The 25,278-nt window shown below is 44.0% G+C and overlaps 2 protein-coding genes across 5 annotated transcripts in view; both read right to left on the reverse strand.

Annotated features, from left to right (window-relative positions):
* The window catches only part of DGKD (diacylglycerol kinase delta), an 81,978-nt gene extending 78,888 nt beyond the window's left edge, over positions 1-3,090 (reverse strand). For 3 of the 4 annotated variants that reach the window (XM_033149997.1, XM_033149999.1, XM_033149996.1), the window contains exon 1: positions 2,902-3,089. In XM_033149997.1, coding sequence (XP_033005888.1) covers positions 2,902-3,063 — 162 coding nt within the window. In that variant the 5' untranslated portion in view covers positions 3,064-3,089. Of the gene's footprint in view, positions 1-2,901 lie in introns of all 4 variants that reach the window. The other variant, XM_033149998.1, reaches the window with a different exon arrangement.
* A 1,439-nt stretch (positions 3,091-4,529) lies between these two features.
* On the reverse strand, positions 4,530-25,216 carry SAG (S-antigen visual arrestin). Its single transcript, XM_033150007.1, has 15 exons — positions 24,642-25,216; positions 17,101-17,225; positions 15,906-15,966; positions 15,752-15,796; positions 14,569-14,762; positions 13,978-14,037; positions 13,054-13,121; positions 12,601-12,736; positions 11,996-12,080; positions 10,811-10,883; positions 10,360-10,497; positions 9,580-9,657; positions 7,251-7,315; positions 5,953-5,962; positions 4,530-4,852 (listed from the first exon to the last, which is right to left on the reverse strand). Exons 2-15 carry the CDS (start codon positions 17,206-17,208, stop codon positions 4,765-4,767), a joined length of 1,209 nt encoding a protein of 402 aa, XP_033005898.1. The 5' UTR covers positions 17,209-17,225; positions 24,642-25,216; the 3' UTR covers positions 4,530-4,764.
* Positions 25,217-25,278: the final 62 nt, after the last annotated feature.

The raw sequence follows: 25,278 nt of genomic DNA on the forward strand, positions 1-25,278 counted from the left end.
CTATCTATCTATACTATATATTCATAAGTTTGACCAATGCAGCAGAAATTAGGAGTGATTTTTCTATCTTAAACTTAAGGCTGTTTCCAGACTTAGTTTAATAAAGAAAAAAATGTGTAATTCAGAAACTTAATATTGGTTGAAACCCAGAGTTTCCCCACAGAGTTCTCTCCGAATATACAGTATGTTAACTACGGGGCTCTGCTCACCATTCCCTCACTAATACACTTCCGTTTGTTGAATATTGTGCCTAATCAAGCAATCGTCCCAGCTTTCCCCTTCTAATCTGCAGCCCCATTTTGTACCAATTTTCACCTTTCCTCTCATGGCCATGCCTTCTCCCCCCCCCCTTTTCTACAACCCCTATCCCAGAGTCCACCCCAGAGTCTTCCTCCTCCCACACACTATAACTACTAAGCACCCTTTTCAACTTCACCCAGTAATGAAGCCACCATCCCCTCCTTTTCTGCAGCCCCTTTTGTATCCCTGCTTTCATCTTCACTCCCATACCTATGCCTACTCCTCCTTCCCTTTTCTACAACTCCCCCTTTGCACACACCCTTTTTCATCCCTCCTCTACTGTCATTTCTTACAGTAGGCACTACCCCCATTTCCATGCCTCCTCTTTCCTCCTATTCTGCAGCCCATCAACTTCTGCAGAAACCAAAATCAACGTTTGTACATAACAAGGAAATACTAGTGGAAAGAGAAACGTGAACACTGTGCAAATCCTTAGTTCTCCCATGTAGCAGAGTGAGCCCAAGGCTTCACTCCAGCCAATTCCAAATCATGCACATAGTGCTAAACCATGCTGTTGGATTGTTGCAGTTTCTATTACCTCTGACCACAGGCCATGCTAGTTGGGGCTGATAGGAATTGCAGTCCAACAACATCTGGAGGGAAATAGGTTCCCCGTTCCTGGTTTAGCATTATGTGTGAACCAGACGAGTTTTTCTCCTCCTGAATGTGAAACACATTGCCGAGCCATTTCAACGTCACACGATTATATGATGTAATGAACCTTCATAAGGCAATGGTTTTTTCATCCTTCATTTTTGCTGTTATTGCTGCCCAACCATATGGTATGACGACTTCCAGCTGAAGTACATATAACACTGTGTCAAAGATACAAGTAGCATCCCAGAAGCTTTACAGGCAGCAAATGCTCCCAAAATGCACAATAAGGATTTTGAATGCTGGGTTCACAACTTGAAACATAACCCATTATTTGCAGACTTCTGAGAGATACCAGGGGTACCTCCAATAAGATTCTAAATTTTTTCTAGTATGGCTTCATAACCATGTTGCAACACGTAGAAATTCAGTGGTTGCAGGTTTTCCTGGCAACCAGATGCAGCAATAGCAAAAGCTTCCCTGGCTGAATTGCTGCTGGTCATTCAAAATAATCAAACCCGTGCCAGAATAATGGAAATGTTCTTGAGATACACAACACGGACTGCAGGTGCACAGTTCAAAGCACCAGATACAACACTCTTCTAATGTCAGTAGTTGCTCACCTATCCAAGTGATACCTCTGTTAGGCCTAATCACAACCACCATGCTGCCCAGAGAAAGATTGTGTCTCCCCTTGATCACTGTTCCTACTCTTTCTTAAAGTCCACCTCTGCCCAGTGGAGGGCAAGATAGCAGAGACGGCCACCAACTCCACTTAGTTGCTTACACTTTGCATATGGGCTGCACCAAAGTTGGATGCACTAACTTTGGGTGACATGGCAGCTTCTTAACTTACCACCTAGATAGGGAGAGTGAAGAAGAAAGAGATGTCTTGTCACTTCTCACCTGCTTACTTAGTAGCTCCTCCAGGCAATATATTTGGGGTATTACTGCCACGTCAGAGAGAGAGTGTGTGTGCAGGTAAATAGCTTACGTACACTCTCTCTCTGGGTGGCTAGAGCTGAGCCCACCAAACAACCCACTGAGAAAGAGAGTGAGAGACAGCATGCTCAGGTAAGAAAGCTGAGATGACGACTCCTTGCCGGGACATTCGCTCCCACTCACTCCTCTGCCTTCTCCCTCAATTCAGTGTGACAGCAAGGGCTGGGCCTATACTATTTTTTATATATGCAGCTGTTTTGTATATGGTTTTTTATTGTGTGGTGAAACCACCTCCATGGGAAGCCATACGTAAAAATACATAGATACATAACTATAATGGGCGCCAATCCTAACCACTGCATTACCCAGAGAGCAAGCACAGTCGAGCACAGTGAGCGAAGGTTGGGGTGGCGGCATGGAGCCACCCACCTCTATTGGCTCCTTCTGGATGTCGCATAGCATGCTGCCAACCCCTGCGCCAGGTTGCGCTCGCTCGGGAGCATAAGCAGAAGCATCTTCTCCTCCAGCCCCACCTCCACACCTTGCTCACCCAGGTGGACGAAATGCCAGGGCAGCGCAGGGACCAGCTGCTGCCTTGGCCCTTGCTCACCTGTGTGCCCTCTCGCCCTCCCTTATTGGGAGACCCAGCAATTGAGATAGATGGGAGGATGCAAGAGGTGGATGAGGGGTTCCCCACTACCACCACGGGCATATTTTTTTTGCCGAAGGCCCTAATAAAACCTGCAAAGCGCAGTAGCGATGGGGGGGGGGGTGGGAGGTATAGACCATGAGGGGAAGGGCAAAGGGCGATGGAAGTGCCACCCCTGGTGGCGCCTGCTGCTGACGAGAGGGCCGGGTTAGAGAAACGCGCTGAAGGGCTGCTGGAGAGCCCAGGCCCTGCACAGCAGCGCCGTTTACCCGGGGCTGGTCTGGGGAGGAGAGAGTGGGAATGAAATGGAGGATGGGAAGAAGGCTGGGAGGAGGAGGGGAGGGGGAAGCGCATAACCACCACCTCCTCCTCCTCCTCCTCCTCTCCCCTGAAGGCCCGACCCTTACAGCGCTCACCTTCTGGCGGATCTGGCCGGACGTGGAGACCTTGCGGATGAGTTTTTGCGGGGAGCCGGGCTCTTGCTCCGGCTCGCTGTCCGACGACTCCTCAGTGGCCACCAGAGGGGCAGCGGCGGTGGCCCCGGCCTGGGGCTGCGAGGCGCCCGCCGCCGCCGCCATGCTGCACCGTGAGGAGCAGGGCGGGCAGCACCACCTAGCGCCGCAAACGCCGCGGTGCAAGCCGGCAGCCAAGGAGCGGGAAGGAGGGAGCGCGGGCGGGGAACTCGCTATGGGGAGCGGAGAGGCGTCCGCTCGCAGCGGACGTGGCCGCCCTCTGGCGGGTTGGTTCTGCACTGTTCCCGAGGCAACCTCCTCAGGCCCCTAAAGTGGGTTGAAGCGGGGGGGGGGGGATGCGGCGGCAGCGGCAGCTTCTCGGGCGGCCTGTTAGTTCGCACGCGGAGAATTAAGAATGCGCACAGACGCTCTACTCGCCCATCTTTTGCAGGGCGGGTGTATTTAGGGGTTGCTGACAATGTTAAAATATGTCGTGTGTGTCCTCCTCAGTGAACGTCGCAGCACATCGATCTGAATCTGGGGTGGGAGGACTCAGGGAATAAGGCCCCGCCCCATTTATTTACTTCAGCCTTAAAATCTCCCCCTGTGGTAAATCATGCTCGTCTTTTTACAACTCAATTCATATTAAAAACAAATATACATTAAAAAAAGACCTGGCGCATGAGCGGAAAGGGGATAAAACGGACTAGAATTTGTTCTGGATTTTTTCCCCTTTTGCTAACAGCAGCATTTTGTTTCCAACAGAAGGGAGCATTAAAAATGAAGTTCTTGCACCTGTAATCTGCCACCTCATAAATATAGCCTACCATATAATTCTGGTTTCAGGTACAGAGCATGTCACGACCACCTCCACTGTTCCACTGCCTTGTACACACATTGTTACAATAACACTCCTCTATGAAGGAATTGCACTGTACCCTGTGTTAATACGCTCATTTCAGAACTTGCAAGTCATAATATAATTTTAGCACATAAAACTGAAAAAGCAGACAACCTGCTTGTAGATTATTACATCCAATAACCAATACATGTTTATTTTGCAGTGTATGCAGCTATTACATATGCTGCGTGTTAGAATTGCCTTCTGTGTAGGAATTTCACAAAGTACATGGCGATCATCAAATAGCATGAAAGGGCACTTCACACAACAGGGATTGTATGGTCCAAACCAGGGGTCAGCAACCTTTTTCAGCCGTGGGCCGGTCCACCATCCCTCAGACCATGTGGTGGGCCGGACTATTTTTTGAAGGGAAAAAAAATGAATGAATTCCTATGCCCCACAAATAACCCAGAGATGCATTTTAAATAAAAGGACATATTCTACTCATGTAAAAACAGGCAGCCCCCACAAATAACCAAGAGATGCATTTTAAATAAAAGGACACATTCTACTCATGTAGAAACATGGCTCAGCTTCAGTAAGGTCGCGGACCATTTCCTCACAATAAGCTTAGAGCTTAGACGGAAGTTTAGCAGGTCATCCCACAGAACCCTGTCCTCTGACTATAACTAGGGCATTGGGCAACTGTTATGCTAAGCAGTTTTTATTTTCTAAACCAATAATACTGGATTCACTCTTCCCACTGCAACTAGATGTTTATAGCGAGGCAACTGATTTAAATAAAAACCACCACCACAATCATCTCAAGTATTCTCTTTCTTTATTCTAAAAAAGGGAGGGAGACCAGTGTTAACTGACATAAAAAAATAAAACCCTCCTGCTGTTTAATAGAATTACTTCCCTCTGTGTTTGCCATTAGACACAAATTGTGTGGCTTCCATAGCTGGCTCAGCCTCCTTTTTCTGTCATTCATCATTTAGTGATTCCGCCTTCTCATCCTCATCTTTCAGCTGCTGGCGAGAGAACTCCTCAAACATGAGGTCACCTTGGTCACTAAGAAAAAATAAAGTTTGCTTTCAAAATTGCATTCTTCTTAGTATTTTGATACCTCTGCATCTATTTTTCTTTGGAATCTTTAGACTAGCACGCAGCCAGTTTACACCATTTTCACACAACTCAAAAGTGCATTTTAGCATCTCTTGCAGTATTCATTTATTTAGATTTTTAAGACTGCCCTTCATCCGATAAGATCCCAGGGCAGAGTACAAATAGCAGAATCAAATCGAACAGCACTTGCCACTATATGTAGTATGTAGCATAAATAATAAAACAAAATGATTAAACCATGCAACCATTCAGCAGCAGACATAAAAATGCCCACATCAAAGCTTGAACATGTTCCCCAATTGCCTGTGTGAAAAGGTTTCTCATCCTTGGCTCAGCTTCAGTAAGGTTGCTGCACCATTTCCTCACAATAAGCCATTCCTTGGAGCTTAGACAGCAGTTTAGCAGGTCATCCCACAGAACCCTATCTTCTGTAACTAGGGCATTGGGCAACTGGGGCAATATAAGACTAACAGTCCAATTCTATGAATATTTCCCCTAAATGATGATGATGATGAAGATACCTTTATTGTTAATGTACAACCTGTGTACAATGAAATTAACTGAGCCTCCCCCCCACACACAAACACTCAATACTGTATGTAAATCCCATTAGATTTCATGGAGCACATTCTAAGGAACATAATGTTTGTATAGACTTTTTACAGTCCAGTTCTATGCAATGTTAAGCATGCCCAGTGGCATATAATTTTGCTATTAGACTGCAATTTAATACATGCTTACTTGAGAGTAGGTCCCATTTACAAGTACACACATGAAGGGTTCTAGCTATATAATATCTATCAACATCTTGTGAGACAATAGCTGCAAATACTTCACTCTGCTTTATCACACAGATGTAGCTTCTCAGTGTTTGTATGCCTGAAAATGCAGAAAGCTCTGAGCTGAATCCAGCAGAGAAACAGAATCAATTTCCACTGTCCTCATGCTGCAACTTTCATAGTTTGTTTATGAACAAAGTCATTGCTCATGAAAGAATAAAGATTTCAGGGCAGAGTTGACTAGAAACATAATGAAACAATACTTACTTTTCTTTTCCTGTAGTCAGTGGTGCGCATTGAAAAGAAAAGAGGGAGAAAGGCTTAACTAAATACGTTGTCTTGATTTTGATTCCTTAAAGTAGTTGGAAAATATTGTAAAGTCCATTTGAAGGGGGAAATATGTTACAAAATCTTAAGTTACAGTGCCCTACAGGTACAACTATGCAACAGGTGTGTGACCTGACAATAAGTCAGTGACCCAGGCTCCTCGGGCCATGCATAAAGCTTGGAAAGGAGAGATAACAATCTGTGCCCTGAGGTGAAAGGAGGAGAGAGAAAGAAAGAAAGTCATAAGAATAAGCAAACTTTTAGTCAGAGGAAGTTTCATTCTCTTCAATGGATTTTCATTGAACCACAAATTTATGGCAATCATATAGTGGTTTCAAAGCTTGTCCAGCTGCACTCATTGCACCAAAATATTCTTTACCATCAACAAAAATTCAAAAACCATATTTGGGCAATACCTTAATCATGCCAGCCAAAATATTACAAAACAAATGTTCAGTTTAATCATTGTGCTGTGCATCATTTGTGGTAGTTGATTTGTAGTAGACCTCAAAATCATTGTTTTATTAAACTTTGAACATTCCATTCTGGGTTTTTTTTTTAAGCAGGAGGTGTTATTGTGTGCATTGTACAGATGCAAACTGAAACCTAACAGACTTGTCCAACATCATACTAAGTTTTGGTACTAATTGTAGAAAGTAATTCTAGAGGAAACATGAAACAAGCTAGGATTGTTCATATGACTGGATTCCAAATTGATTGATTGAACTTCCATCAGCTCTGCGGTGCAATTAGAGCAGAGCTAGAGAATTGTTGGCTCTGCAAGTGCTGCTGAACTACGCCTCCCATATCTTCGATCATTAGCTGCGGCTGATGGGAGTTGGAGTCCAATAACATCTGGAGCGTCAAAGGTTCCCTGCACCTGATTTTTTTCTTAATAAGAAAGTTATTGCAAGCATAAATGTGAGAGCGCACATACACAAAAGATTTCAGGGTAGAGCAAGTCCCACTGAACTCAATGGGACTTTTGTGGAGACAGGCATAGGATCGTGCTTCAAGAGCGCAAGAACTTCTACAGGAAAATATTAAAGCAGAACCATCTAACAGCATCCCTCTTTCTACTTCATCTGAAAACACCCCTCCCTGTGATTAAAATCTCCCTTAGAGCTGCTTACCATTTCAATAGAAGAATAATCTTCTAGCTTTTCAAAAAAAACTTAACGGTATCATCAGAATATTATAAACAATGCCCCAAGCAAGGGCAATAATATCCTACTGACCTGTTGTGTTTACCTCCTCTCGCTTGGGGTGCATGAGACGGAAGGGCAGTTCCATGGCCACCTCACTGTGCGGAGAGAGGAAAGAAAGTAGGATGGTACCTACATAGCACCAAACAACCTTAGCAGTTCCCCACACTATTTGGTTTATCCAGTCATTATCCAGATCTAAATCTATGGGGGCTATTTAACTCAGAGTAGTCCTGCTGAAATTAATGAACATGACTAAGGTAAAGGTAAAGGGACCCCTCACCATTAGGTCCGGTCGTGTCCGACTCTGGGGTTGCGGCGCTCATCTCGCTCTATAGGCCGAGGGAGCCGGCGTTTGTCCGCAGACAGCTTCCGGGTCATGTGGCCAGCATGACTGAGCCGCTTCTGGCAAACCAGAGCAGTGCACGGAAACGCTGTTTACCTTCCTACTGGAGCAGTCCCTATTTATCTACTTGCACTTTGACGTGCTTTCGAACTGCTAGGTTGGCAGGAGCAGGGACTGAGCAACGGGAGCTCACCCCGTCGCAGGGATTCGAACCGCTGACCTTCTGATCAGCAAGCCCAAGGCACAGCGCCACCTGGGTCCCATGAACATGACTAAGTTAGTCCATTAATTCCAGTGGGTCTGCTCTGAATAAAGCTTAGTTCAGGCATAGGCAAACTTGGCCCTCCAGATGTTTTGGGACTACAACTCCCATCATCCCTAGCTAACAGGACCAGTGGTCAGGGATGATGGGCGTTGTAGTCCCAAAACATCTGGAGGGCCGTGTTGGCGTATGCCTGGCTTAGTTGAATGCTACCCTATACCTATAATCCTCCACAAGTATTTGGAAAATCAGCAAAGTGTTTCTTGTAAAGGCTTAAGAGTCCAGGGTGCAGATAGGAAAGGCCTTAGGTCTATTTCTACCCCACCTTTCAATCAAATGGTTCCCAAGGTGATTGTTGCTAACCCTTTTTTATTATGATTGCTTTCCTCCTGCTGCATTCTTTTGCTATTAATTGTTGATGCAGTTTATATTTTTATTTGAAAGCAGTGTTAATTTTACTATAGAAAGGTAAGATATAAATGTATTAAGTGAGTAAATAATGATAAATACAAATACAATAATTAATGACCAGTGCCTGGTTCCAGTTACTACACAAGTGCTGACAATGGGTTAACACATGACAATATTTACTATCCAGCTAAATTTGACGAAAACCACTACTGTACTAGCATGAAGGACTGCGAATAACTCTGTTATTGCTAGTTTATTGGCAATTTCTTATACATTAGGCAATTTGAAATGTTCTACCTTGACTGTCACTTTTCTAAGACTGTGTACACACTTCACCTTTAAAGCACATTTGAAGTGCATTCTTTCCCTCAAAGAATTCTGGGCACTGTAGTTTAACTCTCACAGAGTTACAGTTCCTAGCAACCCTTAAACAAACTACTTGGGGGCGGGATTAGGAATGTGCTTTAAAAGGTATAATGCAGGCATCCCCAACCTTCAGCCCTCCAGATGTTTTGGACTACAATTCCCATCATCCCTGACCACTGGTCCTGTTAGCTAGGGATCATGGGAGTTGTAGGCCAAAACATCTGGAGGGCTGCAGGTTGGGGATGCCTGGTATAATGTGTAATAAGAGTAAAAGGGGAAGATCCATTTTCAGATAAGCAATATAATCAAATGTTGCAATAGCAAGGGGGGGGGAGAGAGAAAATCTTACAGATTTACCTGGAAATGAAATCTGCTAGCAGGCTAAGATATAATCAAAACAAAACAAAACAAAAATCAAAGCTTACAAAATTCCATAGCAAAGTCAGACATATTTCATATCTTCTTCATACAGAATGTAGCTCAGAATTATGCATGCTTGCAATGTAGCATTCATGCATTATCCCATTCCACATCACTCAAGTATACCTTCTTCATTTGGCTTGGCAGCATCTACAGTACTTACTTTTAAGGAAGAACATTCGCACAAATATTCACCATTTTACAAGAGTGCTAATTTATTAAGCATGGAACCAATGTGTTAGAGTTGGCTATCCAATCTAAAGCAGGCATGTCCAAAATCCATTCTGGAGGCCTAATCCAGCTCGCCGGTCGATTTAATCCGGTCCCTGCGGCAGTTTATTTTCTAGGGTAAAATCCTAAAAAAAACCTCAACAACTTCAATCCCAAAAAAAAAGCTCAACAATTTTGGTTGGCCCTTTGGTCGGTCCTCATGGCCCCTTCACTTCATCAGATCTAGTCCTCTTTGAAAAAAGTTTGGACACCACTGAATTCTAAAGCATGTTGTTGCCATGACTCATCTTACTCTAACAAAACAGGATACTGAAAACCTCTCTTACCCTGAGACAGTGAGCTTCACCTTTATCTTGTAAGCAACCAGGATCCCCAGAACTGTCTTGTCTAGCCCATCTTTAATACTATTGGGAATAAAAAGAGTAGGATTATGACATGGAAATGCAGCAACTTACTGTACTGTCCAACAGGAAGGAGGATCCTCCCAGGGCAGTTACACTAATTGAGAAGGTTCCAAGGCAAGATTGATCCTAGGATGAATTCAACTAAGCATACAGGAAGCTTCTGCACTTACATTTATTGCTTAACACAAAAATAGAAGACATCCTATTTCCATACTCCACAGGCTGTATACACGCAACATTTCATTCCAGAATCAGTGGAGATTGAGTAATTATTTTTTTGTATGTAGTCCACACACAATTTAGATCTATATTTTTTTTTTGTCCATGATAAGTACTTCTGAGGAAACTGGCTTCATTTTGAAAATAAACATTTATTCTGCATTACCCTGCAGTGTGTCCATTTGAAAACAGATGTAGTCGGTACCAATGATGGTACCCAATGACGTTGTGGTCATATGCCAAGATCGTAATCATTAAGTCCTTCTTCCTTCATTTGGGGCATGTGCAGGGAGGAAAAGGTGTGGGTAACCTAATCTAGGGGAGGATTTTCAAATGCATATCAAGGTACCATACTCAGGATCTATAATTAATCTAGATGGAAAGCAGCATGTTGAGGATGAGCATAAATGAATCCAGATTGAAGGGGGAAACCTACAGTTTTCTGCTGCAAATGGGTTATATGTCTATACATATTCAACTCACATGGTGCTAGAAGCCAAGTTGGTGTCTTCATCTTTTAGCTTCCCATCCAGGGCTATGCCTTGTTTTACTCGATTGTTTGACAGCAAAGGCAGAACTGTTATAGTCTTTGAGATGATGCAGTTGGGCTGTACCTTTTCCCTGGAATACACATTGCAGGGGATTAAATAGAATACAAGTTTAATTCTGGAACAGAAAAATAGCTGGCCAAATTTCAACCTTCCAACTTCAGTAGGATCCAGATGAGGGGGCACAAAACATGAGACCACAGATGAAGAAGAGAGGGAGGGGGGGTATTCATCTTAGCAGAAAGATGCAAAGTTAGATCTCTGCCAGAGAGAAATCAGGAAGCAACACAATGTATAGGTATGAATTTCTATGCTCTAGTGAGGTAGGCAGCTAAAGGGAATGTAACAGAAGGGGAAACTTGCAGAGCAGTTTAGGATGCACTCACTCTGCCTCTTCCAGAGCTACTGTCTTGGTGTAGAAATCACTGGAGTACAGTACCACATTGGCAACTTGTTCCACTGAGGAGGGAACGAGATGGGAAATTACCAACTGGAAAACCAAGAGGGTCTAGCCTATTACCCATAATTCTTCTGAGCATTCTGAAGGAAGTTGTCGCTTCTCTTTATGCCTCTGTTTCCCCTCTACTCTCTTGTTTGTGGCATCATATACAAAATTATGGATTGGTAGTAATTTTGCTTTGGCAGAATGCAGGGAAACATGCTTCCAAGGCAATAACAACAGCAGTTGTTGCAAAACTAAGTGGAGATCCTTTCACACTGAAAGTGCTGGGTTATCCCAACTCCACCATCACTGCCCATTATTACATTATGGGCCCCTCTAGACTGCTGCTTTGTTGCAGGTGTATTATGCCGCATATTCTTGACACGATACTGTAATAGTACATTAGTGGTGGATGGATTCTTCTGCTTTAGTTTGTTTAGTGATGCTTCCCTAGGGCTGCCCAGTGGGGCTGTAGTGCAACAAAAGCAGGACAAAAAAATAAACCAGAACATTTGTGGTATAAAAAGTTACAGGATATCAGCAGGAAGTTATGGGATGTACACTGATTGGAAATAGAGCAATGTGACCACCCCCAAATGTTGCAGGTACAAATCATATTGAAAGTTGAATTATGTGTGACTCCCCTGATAGCATCGTGGGCATAAATAATCATGGATGCTTGAAAGATACTCGGAGTCCAGTGTGACTTTCATGCTCTTTATTCAGCTCATAATAGTGAGGAATGCAGTTCCCCCAAAACGTTTGCTTTATATACACTATTTACACAATGGGCCCCACGTGATTGGCTAATTCCGGGATACTCCTGCATGCCAATCGGAGTGTGGATTCACTTCCACCTGGAGCTGGATTGGGTGGCTCCTGCAGACCAATCAGACTGCTGCAATCTCAATCCTATTGTTCTGGGACCAATCAGACTGCTGCAATCTCAATCCTATTGTTCTGGGACCAGTCAGACTGCTGCAATCTCAATCCTATTGTTCTAGGACCAATCAGACTGCTGCAGTTTGGATCCTATTCAGCTCAGTACATAACAATGCTCTATCCTTCTACCCTGCTATTACGTGATAACAAACATCTCATGGCATTATGGGGGAAATTAGCATTTTACCTGACACACTGATCTTCTTAACCACCTTATCAGAATTGTTGATCACAGTCACCGTAACAGGGATTGCCTCACCGTGGTAAAAGACCTGGAACAATTGGACTGACTTAGCAGAAGCGTTCATCTGGTCCACATAAGATATCTTTCATCTATGCATTTACATGGTCAGCCTCTGTAGGAAAGCCTTGGGCCTTGTTTATATCTCATGAGAGTCAGCAGAAGGCTTTAATACACCAGACATCCAAGGGCTGATCCATACCATACATTTAAAGCACATCCCCTGAATGTTTAAAGCACATGGTTTCCCCCCTCAAAGAGTCCAGGGAAATGTAGTTTCTCCTCACAGAAATACAATTATCAGCACCCTTAAATGCAGTTCCCAGGAGTCTTTAGGGGAAGCGATGTGCTTTAAATGTGTGCTCGATGTCCTTTAAATGTGTTCTGTGGATCTGTCCCCCGTTTCTCCCAATAAGAACTGTTGTTGCAAATAGTCTCAAAGCCCTTGAGCAGTGGTCTCTTACAATAGGAGATAAAATAACTCAGAGAGATGTAAAATGCACACTTTTTAAAAGCCAGAGCATTAATTTCCAAATGCAAGACCAGCTCACCTCTTTGCTGAGGCATGCCTTCAGGTGCAATGGTTTCTTTGACAGGAAAAAATGCCAGCTGGTCTCTGCGTGAGGCTGGGGTCCTGGCACTTCTGGAGCATACTGGACTTTGCGGATCAGCAGGCGTGCGGAGTTCCTAAGGGAGGGGGGGGGGTGAAACAGGTTTGTTTCTGTGCTGAACTGCTGGCGGTGGTGAGCAGTTGTGGAAGCAGTAGTGCCAAGCTGTGAAACAGGGATGAAAGAGGTAGCACCAAGGGCAGTGACAGAAGGTCTTTACTGCTCATCCTTGGTAAAGCAGCAATAGGGTGCAGGGAGTGGTATACAAAGTAAGTAGCAGTTCCCCTTCTCCCACTACCCAGAGATTCAGAGCAGGCTGTTAATTAAATATAGCTCCTTATTCAACTGCTCCATTTCCCCCATTTTCCATCCAACATCTGTCAAACAAAATGTTACCTCTTGAGAACCTTCTCTTCCACATTTTCTGTTGAGAACGCTTTGACCTCAAAATCCACCCCACAGCACTGCAAGGAAAGATGGGGTGACAGATTATGGCTGTTGGGCTTGAGCGTATTAAGCATCTGCATGTAAAAGAACCCATCCAGTAGCCAATTTAAGAGTCAAACTATGTGTTACATTAGCTATGTAGCCGTGCTTTTAAGTGCAGTTAAACAACAAAGCAACCAAATTGCCATTGTGGGAATCCCGGTAATGTCCGGAAGCATGGCAGCCCTAGTGGTGGTGGTGGTAGGGGTAGGGTGCTTTAACTCTCTGCACCCCTGTATGGCCCCAATCCATGTCAGGGGCCCTACATTTTCTATTTGCATAGGAAGAAAAGCTTCCTATGCATCTGCCACGGGTCATATGCACAGACCTTTTCAATACAGGTGCACATTCATTGAGAAATCCCATCACCATTTCTGCCTAAAGCAAGAGACATACCATTGGGCCTTAACTGGAAGGAGATAGGATGTATTAAAAAATGGGTGTGCTCACTTGGTTTTTATAAACTTGTACTCCACCTGAGCACATCACATAGTACCTTCACATGAGCTCGTTTTGCTGGGCCTGGGAAGGTGAGAAGCAAAACAAACAAAGGGGAAAGGCCCTTGCTTAGCTATGCTTTCCTAGGGAGACCCACAATATTATCTAATACCGTACACAAACTTTCACACGACATATTCCTTTTCAGTATTGCCTGTTATTTTTTTGTTAAGAGAGTGTTGCAAAAGTTATTGTCTTACTTGCTATTTGTGTCTAATTCTGTGGGCATCATGTCACATCAGCAGCAGTGAGAAAACATGGGAGCTGATGCTAATTCTTGGATTTTACTTTCTTAGTAAATATACTGGTATACAACCCCGTTCCCACAGTTCTCACCTTCTCGACATCCTTGGGAGCTGGCTGCAAGCATACTGAGCAAGGTAGATAGTTTGGAAACTGTAAGGGTGAGAAAGACAAAAGACACTGGACATAGGTCATTCAACTACATGCTACAGTTAGTTTAGCTGCTGCAGAAGTTTAGTTCTTGAGGGACAGCTATATTCTCCACTGTCAGAAGCAGCAGGCAGTCTGCCTCTGAATGCTATTTGCTGGGAATCACAAGTGTAGAAAGTGCTTTTGCACCCAGGTCTTGCTTCCAGGCATCCAGTGAGCACCTGGTAGGCCATTACGAGAACAGGATGCCTTTGGCCTGATCCTGCAGGGATCTTCTTACATTCTTAAGGTGTTACAAAGCACACTGCCTTAGGTAATATGAGAGACCCAGCTGAAGGTCAAACCTTACTCAAACCATCTCCAGAATTCTGCCCACCTCATGTATTCTGCTGCTAGATATGAAGTAAAGAGTTAATATTGGGCTGGGGGGGGGATATGAATGTATGGAGACACCTAAAGTGAAAATATGCTGTAAAGCCACTTTCTAACCACTTTCCTATCAAATTGTCAAGTCCAGAACATAACAATACTTACTGTTAACACAAAAGGATGTGCGTTTTTACCCAGTTTATTCAATAGGCTTTCCTGCAAGCTGGAGAGCAGTCTCTGTTTTTCTAGCGATGGGTATACCTGTACCATGCAAAAATATAGGTCCTTCCGAAAAGTCAGGCCCATTATATCAATATCTTCTTGCCCATACCGAAAAGCACAAGTGAGTGTCACATACACTAGGAAGAACACACAACGAATGTTACAAACACTGTGCTAAGCCAACTAGGGGTATCATCTGCTCACATGGAAAGGCTGTCGTTAAAGGTCTGAGAGTGGGCACCTGCAAGCTGAGGGCCTGGGACAAAGCTCAAGGTTAAACAAGTTTGCTTTATGTCTGTCTCAGCTAGCAAAAGACAGTCAGAAGAAGCTGGGTTAATTTGGTGGCTGCGGTTTTCAACTGCTCTCTTGGGGAGTGCAAGGTGCTGGGGTCACTAACCTTTTTGGGCCAGTGGGCACATTTGCAAACCAGCTAAAGTATCATGGGCACAACAAACACATGCTGCAGCCAGGAACAATTTGCAATCTGTTATACTGGCTGCAATACAATGCTTCTTTCAAGCCTGATTTTAATAAAGATTCTGTCAGCAGGCATCTAGGAGCAAACAGAAGATTGTATAAAATGGGCATGTTAATGCCTAGGGCTTGCCGATCAGAAGGTCAGCATTCAAATCCCCGTGACAGGGTGAGCTCCCGTTGTTCGGTCCCTGCTGCTGCCAACCTAGCAGTTCAAAAGCACGAATTGCAAGTAGATAAATAGGTACCACTCCGGCGGGAAGGTAAACGGCATTTCCGTGCACTGCTCTTGTTCGCCAGAAGCAGCTTAGCCATGCTGGCCACATGGCCCAGAAGCTGTAAGCTGGCTCCCTTGGACAGTAAAGCAAAATGAGCACCACAACCCCAGAGTCATCCACAACTGGACCTAATGGTAAGGGGTCCCTTTACCTTTACCTTTACTGTGGTTATACTAACATTTGGGACTAGAGGAATTATATATCTAGTCCAGTGACATAACTCTTATACACCTCTGAAAACATACTTGGTAACCAACAGGGGCCTCCTCCCCCCCCCCCCGAGTGGAATTTATTTGTGTAACTCTAGAGACATTTTAACTTTAAAGCTGGGTGTTAATACTTAAATCTGTAAAACACCAATTAAGTCATCTGACCTTTTTTCTCCTTTACAATATCAGGATCAACCAACACCACACCATCTGTATTGAGAAAGCACAGAAAGGAGCCACTCTGGGACACTGAATACTCAAGCTTTATAAAAAGAAGTGTAAAAAAGATTTTAAAAACTTGAAATCACGCTGGGCTTACCCACAGGTTCCACCTCATCTACATGGTCAATGAAATCTCGCTTGCCTATGTAGATTGTAACCTGGAAGACAGGGAAACTCATGTTTGGACAAGCCGCTTCATAGCTCAACTTAAAGATGTGATTCAGTTGTAAACCAATGCCAAGCAAAAAGTGCACCTTCATGGCAGACAAGACTACTCAAACCTCTTGATGCACCAGGACTCAGAAATGTAATAGAAGCAGGGCTGTCTTAAGTATATGAGGCGCCTTGGCGCGGCCGGTGAACTCACACTCCTGCGCTCTGCTGGGCAGCCAGAGGGCATGGCGCGACCAGCCAGCTTGCGCTCCGCCAGGCAGCTGGAGGGCGCGGCCGGCCAACTCGCGCTTCTGCTTCGCCGGGCAGCCGGAGGGTGCTGCCGACGGGCACTGCCGACGAGGCTGGAGGGCGGAGGCACCCTCCAGGTCATTGCGCCAGTAGGCTCAATGGTTAAGACGGCCCTGAATAGAAGTAGAGTGTCCAGATGCATTGTACAAAACAAAATGCCGTATTTTTCCGTCTATAGAATGCCCCCATGTATAAGACCTCCTCCCTATTTTTACGGACTTAATTTTAGGAAAATGAGGGGAGATGGCCCAAAGTTGTTGAGCCTCTCCCCCTACACTCCCTATATTATTTCCCGTGCACAGCGGCATCGGGGGAAGTTGTGCTCCCAGGAGCGCATCCTCCCCAGATGCCATGATGAGCGGGAAGCGACCCAGGGAGCACCCGTTGCACGCAGCGGCATTGGGGAAATTTGTGCTCCCCTAAGAGCGCAACCTCCCCCAATGGTAGCGCACATGGGAAACAACCCAGGAAGTTCCCACCGCAACCCCCTCCAATACCTCTAGCGATGGAGAGAGACCAATGGCAATGCTGTGCAGCACAATGTTCTGCTGCCACTGAAGCCTCCCTTACCTGGATTGCTTCTCTGGCGGCAACAAATTGGTGTGGCACCATGTCTTGTGTTTCTGCCACCTGAGGTGGCTGCTTCACCCTGCCTAATGGGCGAACCGGCTCTGGTTATTGTCATTGAATCCCAAAATTGCCCTTGCATTTGGCAAGGCAGCATCACATGTACTTTTGTCTTTTAGAAAGAAGCACTTCTGTATCAGAAGCTTACCACTGAAACAACATACTGCTTCCAGTCCAAACCAATTGCCGTGCTAAGTACTCACAGCTTTGTCATGAGAGGTCTTCCTGTAGACATGAGTCTTAAAAGGCATAACATTCTTCAGAGAAATTTCAGAAACAGAGACCATCTTTGGAGTGTCGGGGCAGCTCATCAATACGGTTACGTGACCTGGTAAGAAGGAATGTTTCTTGCATCAAGGGATCATTAGATCAGTGACACACAGCTACAAGACAAGCTGAGGATGATTTGAAAGCATACCGAGAGCATGCAGAAAATCTTAGTAACCTTGTGTGGAGCATTCAGAAGTGGCCCATGAGTCAAAATAGCATATAGAGCAGGAGTGGCTGAACTTTCTTGGCCTGAGGGTCACATTCACTTGTGCCATATCATGCCACCCCACCTCATTCTTGTATACCTACTTGCATGCACACAATTCCCTCTCTGCTCCTTGGATGAGCAAGCAGATCATCATAAGGAGGCAATTTATAAACCTGCCATGATGCTGGGCTCCACCAACCTCAGCCCTCTGATATATATACAGAAAAAATTGCTTGGGAAGTTGGATCATATTCCTTCCCTGGGATTAGCCAGCCCTGTATTAGAGGTTCATTGAGATTTGAGTGGTGCTGTTGAAACGTTAATATAGGCTGCTTCCAGACTATCACTATTTTGCAGGACGGATTCAATAAAGCCGGCCAATGTAGGTTTGTGCCATTAAACCCGATTCAAAAATATTTTTATTTTCCAGTAATGCAAGTGACAGGTGGCAACCAAATGTCCTTTCTGTGGTGTATTCCTGATGAATTGTGCTCATGATGGTAATTGGGTGGTTATACGCAATCCCACTTTCAATACTGGTGGTGCTTGCTAATACACTATTATTGCATCAATGACATGTTGCAGAATACGCCCACAACTCCCCACACCCACCCCAATGGAGGGGCTGGTAGAAATGCACTTGACTGTGTGGAATGGCAATTGAATAATGGGGAGTTGTAGAACTTCTGTGGCAAGAAATCTTAATAACTGCTCAATAAGCAGGTAATGTGGAAGCAACCTTAAAAATTCAGATTCAGGTGGCACCTTAGAGACCAACCAAGTTTGTTCTTGGTATAAGCTTTCGTGTGCATGTACACTTCTTCAGATACTACTTCAGATATTTAAAAATTCATTTATCCTGCAGCACTTATGTTCTGCTCCAATACTACATGAGCACTGTCTGTTTATAGTCTACAGTGATAGCCCAGTTTGCAGAATGGCTGGAACTTGCTTTGCCACAGTGAGAAATTTTATCATCAGAATAATGCAGTTGAATAAGGCAGGTGACTGCGCAACTTGCAAATTAACCCCTCCTCCCAAAGTGGTGTGCGCGCATGCGTGTGTGTGTATATGCACACACATATTTTGGAAGGGCAACATACTCAAAACAGCTTTTGAGGAACTTGTGACTGCTTGCTGGGATCTCACAAGGAACCATCCAACAGGAGTGCTATGACCCTTGTGCCGCCGCTCGGCACCAAGGGAACTAACTGCAGTAGTCAGGACAGAATACTGGAGCTAGGAGCTGCTGTTTTCGCTATTGGCTACCAATGATTTGTCTAACAGCTATTCCACCTTAACGGGAGCTATTTCTTGAGTGATGTCATCAGGCTGGCTCAACAATTATGCTCCAATTAAGGTCCAATTATGATGGAGAAAAACTAATGAAGCAGTTCTGAACACATTATCTTTCAGTTACAATTCTATTAATTACAATTCTGATACGATTACATAATCTTATTAGCATACAACTGGTTAACCAAACAGTGTTACTGTCACAGCGATAAGAAATTGTGTTCGCTTTTAAAATGCATTTATATGCGTATCTCATACCAGCCCCATATATATTCTTTATTGGATTTAAAAGCAGTTTAGATAATATTATAAAAGATACTCTTTTTGAAAAAGTGAAGTACAATGATTTACAGAATACATTAATTCCCATTCCTTGTGTCAATGTCGTACATTCAGTAGGGGGGTGGAGGGAGAACCATTAGTACCTGTATACATTTATGTTGTCATTTCCCCCCCCCTCTCCGTCCCAAGATGCAAGCAATATTGTTGGTTATCAAGGGCACAATCCTCAAAGAATGAAATGAGCTTCTCACCTCCTTTCCATCTGTCCAGGTGAGCCAGACAGGGGTGTCTCTGTGGGGATTCCTTTGGCCCGACTGATTCTATATTCACATTACCTTATAAATCAACTTCATCACAAGATTTCTTACAGAAGCATCCCATGCATGCTTCTTCTGAAGTAAAGGTGCTTCCAGATTACCTATTTAGAGAATTCATCCTCATTTGTTTGCAGGGAGGTTAGAAGACGTTGTTTCAAAGCAAGCGTTATCCCACACTTCCCATGCATTTTCCCATCACTTTTCTTTTAGCAAAAAAGTCCAACCTTCTGGGGAAGCGGGATTGTTCCACAAGGCCTTCCAAGCAACTTTAATAGCACAAACCTGAATTTGTTGGTATGTGGTTGAATGCAAATGGAAAATGGCAACAGCCTGGAAGCCCCCCAAGTCTCAATGGGTTCACTGGAGATGAGCATTGCTTGCACCAAAGAAATCAAGAGGACATTTACACGACAATCGTAAACATTGCTTACTTAGAAATAACCCACTAAATTCAATGGAGGCCTTCTTAGGAATGCTGCCTTAGCTAGCAAATTTGCAACAACAAAATATCATACCTGGTGGAATTCCAAATATGTACCCCAGTGGTTGAGGGAAAGAGAAACTTCCAGGAGCAGTAAAATGAAGACCCAACCTAACCCAACATACAAAACAGCATAATCCAGGCCGATAGAACTTGCTTGGTCTTCTGTTCTCTAAGAAGGTGAAGCATTAGGCCCTTTAGAGGCCAGGATGGCAATTTGTAGCAGATCTGGAAATGGGATTTTAGTGCTTAGGGGGCCAAGTTTCCAATAGCGAATCCAGAGCCAGAATGTTATACCTGGATTATCAGATTGGAAACTGGTTAGATCAGCGGTGCTGGGCATTATCTAAGGGACCTCAATTCTACAATGTCAAGCTTCCCGATTTCACAATGCATATAGACAACACACAGAAGATTTAGCAAGCAGGTTATTGAAAGCAGCTTTATTTTAAACCTCTTTATCCATCTCTTCCTTACTAGGGCTGAAAATCATCCCAGCCTGCTAATGAGCTAAAGATAAGCACTTGTTTGTGCATTACCGATTCTGTAATAGTTATAGCATGCCTTTATAAAATGCAAGCACCTTACAGAACTGTATGTGCCTCACTACCGGACTCTCCAAACCAAAAATTCCTGCCCTTAGAATAAGACTTTTAATATGCTGCGTTGGAGATGGAAGACTCTATTTTGTTTCTGTTTCTCATTTTTCCAATCTTAAATTCATTTATCCACATTTCTGCAGCAGTTTGTTATGGGGGGAAAAATCTTCATGGAAATTATTTGCATGTTTTGTGAGTTTCTCATAATAAACATATTTTTATGTTTATGTACACATTTATGCAAGCAATTCCCCCCAATACAATATACTGGTACCTTTCTATGTTATTTTCACACATATTTTCATTTTTATGCACACTTGCCTATAATGCATGTATTTTTGTGGACAGTGTTTGATTGGAGAACTGCATCATAACATTTGGATAAGTGTGAATTTTGAAGGGTGACCATGATTTGGTTATTGTTTCAGAAAGTATTAATTTGATAAATTTGGCTATAAATGCAAACCAAATAAAGTTTCTCCCCACATACTAGGCTCCTGCCTAGTAGCTATTATTGTAAACCTAGCACAATGTTCACTAGTGCAGTCAGGTGTAATCTAACCTCCAATCTCCAAAGCTGCCATCTATGCACACTTTCCTGGAATATTGTATTCCAGATATTGAAAATGTGTCAGGATTCTAGCATATGGAAAATGGTTGAACTAATATATGGGATTATAAAGTGGCTTTGTATGAACAAGCAAACATGCCAAATGAAATATAGCTGCTGTGCGCCTCTTCTGGTCCTACTGTGGCCACACGACCCAGGTCTGTTCCCATGGTTAGGAGGATTTAAACAGAAGCCAAGAACACAATTCTTGCTGACACAATTGGGGAAGGGCTATAGCTCAGTGGTATAAAATTTGCCTTCCATGCAGAAGGTTCCAAATCAAAAGTCGGTCTATCCATTCTCAAAGAAATCAGCCCTGAGTGCTCACTAGAAGGACAGATCCTGAAGTTGAGGCTCCAGTACTTTGGCCACCTCATGAGAAGAGAAGACTCCCTAGAAAAGACCCTGATGTTGGGAAAGATGGAGGGCACAAGGAGAAGGGGACGACAGAGGATGAGATGGTTGGACAGTGTTCTCGAAGCTACTAACATGAGTTTGGCCAAACTGCGAGAGGCAGTGAAGGATAGGCGTGCCTGGCGTGCTCTGGTCCATGGGGTCACGAAGAGTCGGACACGACTGAACGATTGAACAACAAGCTTAGTGTTGCATAGTGTAGCAGAAGCAGGATGGAGCAGCAAAACGGCCACAATATTCACTTCAGAAACCCGCACATTTTCTTGCTTGCAATAAGAAACTATGACATGTAAGCTAGGCCAATGGCTTTGAGTGCTTTGCCATACACTTACTGAATTCTCCAACAAAATGATATTTTTTTAATTATAGGGAAAATGCCTTTTGGATGTTATGAAATGAAAAAAAAATGTGCTAAGTATGTATGCAATGCATGCAATAACCTTTTTCAGACGCAGACATAAAAACAGAGAAACGTGAAGCCCTCAGGGACAGGGAAGTAAGGCCTGAAGGAGACAGAGTCATCTAGTGTCAGATGTGAATGGCCAATTTCCTCCCACTCCAATGTTGTCTCCCATTACAGTATTTTTAATTTCCTCGTATGAGAAGATAGCAGCCACCTACCTAATATGGGAGAAAGTAAAGCAGTGCGTTTGTGGGGACATCAGGGCAAGAACTGTATGTACCTCATGGCTCTGTGTTCTCCCTGTTCTAATATGACAAGAACAGTAAGAACATTTCTCCTTTACAACTCAATGGGTGCTATGGAGAGCAGAAGTCAGGCTCTATGTGCTAAGCCTACAATACATTCCATTTCTTTGTCTTGATAGACTGTTACAGAAGAACGTGACAGAACCTAGGAACTGTTTTTAGTATATATATGAATGTGGCATGTTTCTCTTTGAATAACTGATAGAGCATTTTGAATCATATGCAGCCTGCTTGATATAGCTATCAGTTTGCCCACGCAACAGTGGATTTGGAAGCAAAGAACTGCTGCACATGTGTGGAACTGTCATTAGCTATGAGCCGGGGGGGCGGCGGCAACGGAGAGCACATTCTGAAATACATCTTCTGCACGTGCTTATTGGAGGCTGCTGTGCACGTTAAGCTGAACTACAAAAATAGATCTGGGTGTGCTCAGCGTAGACAGCATTTCTCCCTCACCCCACATCATCTCATGTGGTCCCCGTTAACTGCCCCCTCTGGATGAAGGTGTGCATCCACCTCACAGCCTAGTCAGAAACACAATCTACTAATGCACCTTTAATAATGGCCCAATTTTTCACTAAAAGAGGTTGCAGTGACATGTTTAATTTCTAATATTTATAACTGCTCGAGACAGTGTGGAGCATTCTGAGGAACAGAATGCACAGAAACTGTAAAAATATAATTCACTATATTGGGGATTAGCTGAAGAATAGCTAGCAACCCAAAAGTGATGATTGATAAGGAGGATGGCACATCTGAGAAGTACATGTTAAACTCAGCAATGTGTAGTTTAATCAATTTTCCGGTGGCTGGAGTAGTATTTTGTATTGCAAACAAATTGGAAGTGGCATTAATGTTCAAATATTATTTTGAGATTATTTCGAAGGAGTCTTTCGCTTTAAAACCCTACCCCCACCCCCCATGTCACGGCACTTCCATGGAAGGCAAATATGACTTAACTCATGGCAAAAATGTATTAAGCCTGGGGATGTTGGGAGGGAAGCTCCTTCTAATTAGTGCAAACAGAATTTCCAAAGGGAGGGAGCAATATGACATACTGTATTTTCCGGCATATAAGATGACTGGGCATATAAGACGACCCCCAACTTTTCCAGTTAAAATATAGAGTTTGAGATATACTCGACCGCAGATTCTCCACCCGGCGTATAAGACGACCCCCCAACTTTTGAGATTTTCCTGGATTAAAAAGTAGTCTTATACGCCAGAATATACAGTATTCCTAAGCATTCAAGTTTGTGCAGACCTCAATTCTTCTGAGTTTTATTCCAGGGCTTGTTGCTGGTATTTAATATAATTTATAATTCAATCATAATAAGACTAAACAATAATACTGAACAATAAAATATGCTCAGTATCCCCTTCCAGTTTTAACTTTCTCTAAAATGAAAGCCGCAGCTCCTTAGTGAGGTGGTGTGTGGAGGCAGGACGGATAATCATAACTCTCCCTGTGGAAGGTTGCATTGGGCCTCCATTTCACTAGATCCTCAGTTTTGTAGCACAAGACTAACCCTGCCTAGTTTATTACATTACACCTCACCACTCCCACCTCTGCCTGCACCATTCTCCTCCTTTGGAAACAATGCATAATCCTTAAATAATCCTTCATCCCACTGATTCAGCACTAGGAACTGTCCTGGGTATTTGCTAGATCCCCAAGGTCAACTATGCAGAGTGCAGATGATAAAGGGCTGTAGCTCAGTGCTGGAGAACATGCCTTCCTTAAAAAAGGTCAAAGGTTCAATTTCCGGCACCCCCAGCTAGAACTGAGAGAGCCCCCACCCATCCACACGAAACCCCCAAGTGCCACTACCAGTCAGTGCACAATAGCTAGATGGAGCAACGGTTTGACTCTGTATAAGGCAGCATTCGGTGTTGATGCTTTCTTAACCAGGATATGCAGATGTCAGATTTTTACTACATGAGGCATCAGGGCACCAAACATAGATTCCGTGGAAAGGAGGCAACTGCAGTCATTTTTTAAAAATCCATCTAACATTGTAACAGGTCTGTTGTCAGGGCTTGCACAGCTTCTGTGCAATGCACTTTGCAAACCCTGACAATCCACTGAGTACAGAGGTCTTCCCAGGTGACTGCATCTCCACCTGCTTCCTGCCTGACATCCTGGTGGTATTAGGCTCTCAGGCCCAACGTTCCCACTGCTCCTCTAGCAGGAGGAAGATGGAACCCCCCAACCACACCTCAGCATGTTTCTCAGCAGCAGCATGAAACATTGCACAAAGGAGAAGTGGGGGGGGGGAATCCTCTTGCTAAATGGGGAAGACTGGTATTTTCTTTACTACTGCACAGCAGCTAAGGGCTCTGTGCACAATGGAGAAGCAAAAGGCAGCCTGTTAAGCAGGTGAAAAGACAAAGGAGTCACATTGTGGGAGTCCACAGCAGCAACTTTGTTCCCCCGCTGTTCCTAGCCCTTCCTCAACCTGGAGGGTTTAATTCTACCAGGTTTAACTCTCTCCACTCCTAGCAACTGTTGCATATGGAACTGCTGTTGTGAAAAGAACCAGTTAGGTGCCCACCAACCTCGCTTACAGGCCAGCTCGACCTTTTTTGCAGTGAGCAGCTTTTACTCTGGATGCTGCCATGTTGATGGACCTTGGAAGAGGATGTGAAAATAATTTGGCAGCTTTGCTATGGAAACCTGCTGTGCTCCAATTCGTAGACAAGAGGCTGCGGAGGTTTGGATCAAGTGAAGGTGCTCCAGGCTCTGTGTGTGGAATTGTCTGTACCAGTAGACCTGAACTTTGTCACGAATTTGTGTCAATTGTTAAATATCAGCTGTGTAGACATGAGGGAGAGAAATGAAAAAGAGCCACAATGTGTGCAGACTACACTGAAAGGATGCTAAACCCCTGCAAGCTGTGATGTGAACTTTCCCCTTCGCAGTATTAAACAAAAAACTCATTTGACCTCCTTACAAACAGATTCCCGGGTAGAATGCTTAGCTAGGCTGTTACATTCAGGTGAAAATTACCTGAGTCATCCCTTCTTCTGCCTCCACCACCTTCCAACAGCAGCAAGACACAACGGTCAACAGCAACAAGCAGAGCCCACATGTAAAGAGCTTCCTGCTTCCCACCACCATGGCATCCCACCACAGATTTGCAAGCCACAATATGGCATTTGAGAGAAAGCCTTCTGCCATCTGTTCAGGCACTTT

Source organism: Lacerta agilis, chromosome 5 (assembly GCF_009819535.1).
Source record: "Lacerta agilis isolate rLacAgi1 chromosome 5, rLacAgi1.pri, whole genome shotgun sequence".
Lineage (NCBI taxonomy): Eukaryota > Metazoa > Chordata > Lepidosauria > Squamata > Lacertidae > Lacerta > Lacerta agilis.

What these genes read in the sequence shown, in the direction of transcription:
- SAG (XM_033150007.1), bottom strand. Translation starts at nt 17,208, where the DNA reads ATGAGCTGCCCCGACACTCCAAAGATGGTCTCTGTTTCTGAAATTTCT. An exon ending in AACTTGGCTTCTAGCACCAT is followed by an intron (nt 9,658 to 10,359) that starts GTGAGTTGAATA and finishes TATTCCCAATAG; the next exon opens with TATTAAAGATGGGCTAGACA. An exon ending in GTGAAGCTCACTGTCTCAGG is followed by an intron (nt 7,316 to 9,579) that starts GTAAGAGAGGTT and finishes CTCTCCGCACAG; the next exon opens with TGAGGTGGCCATGGAACTGC.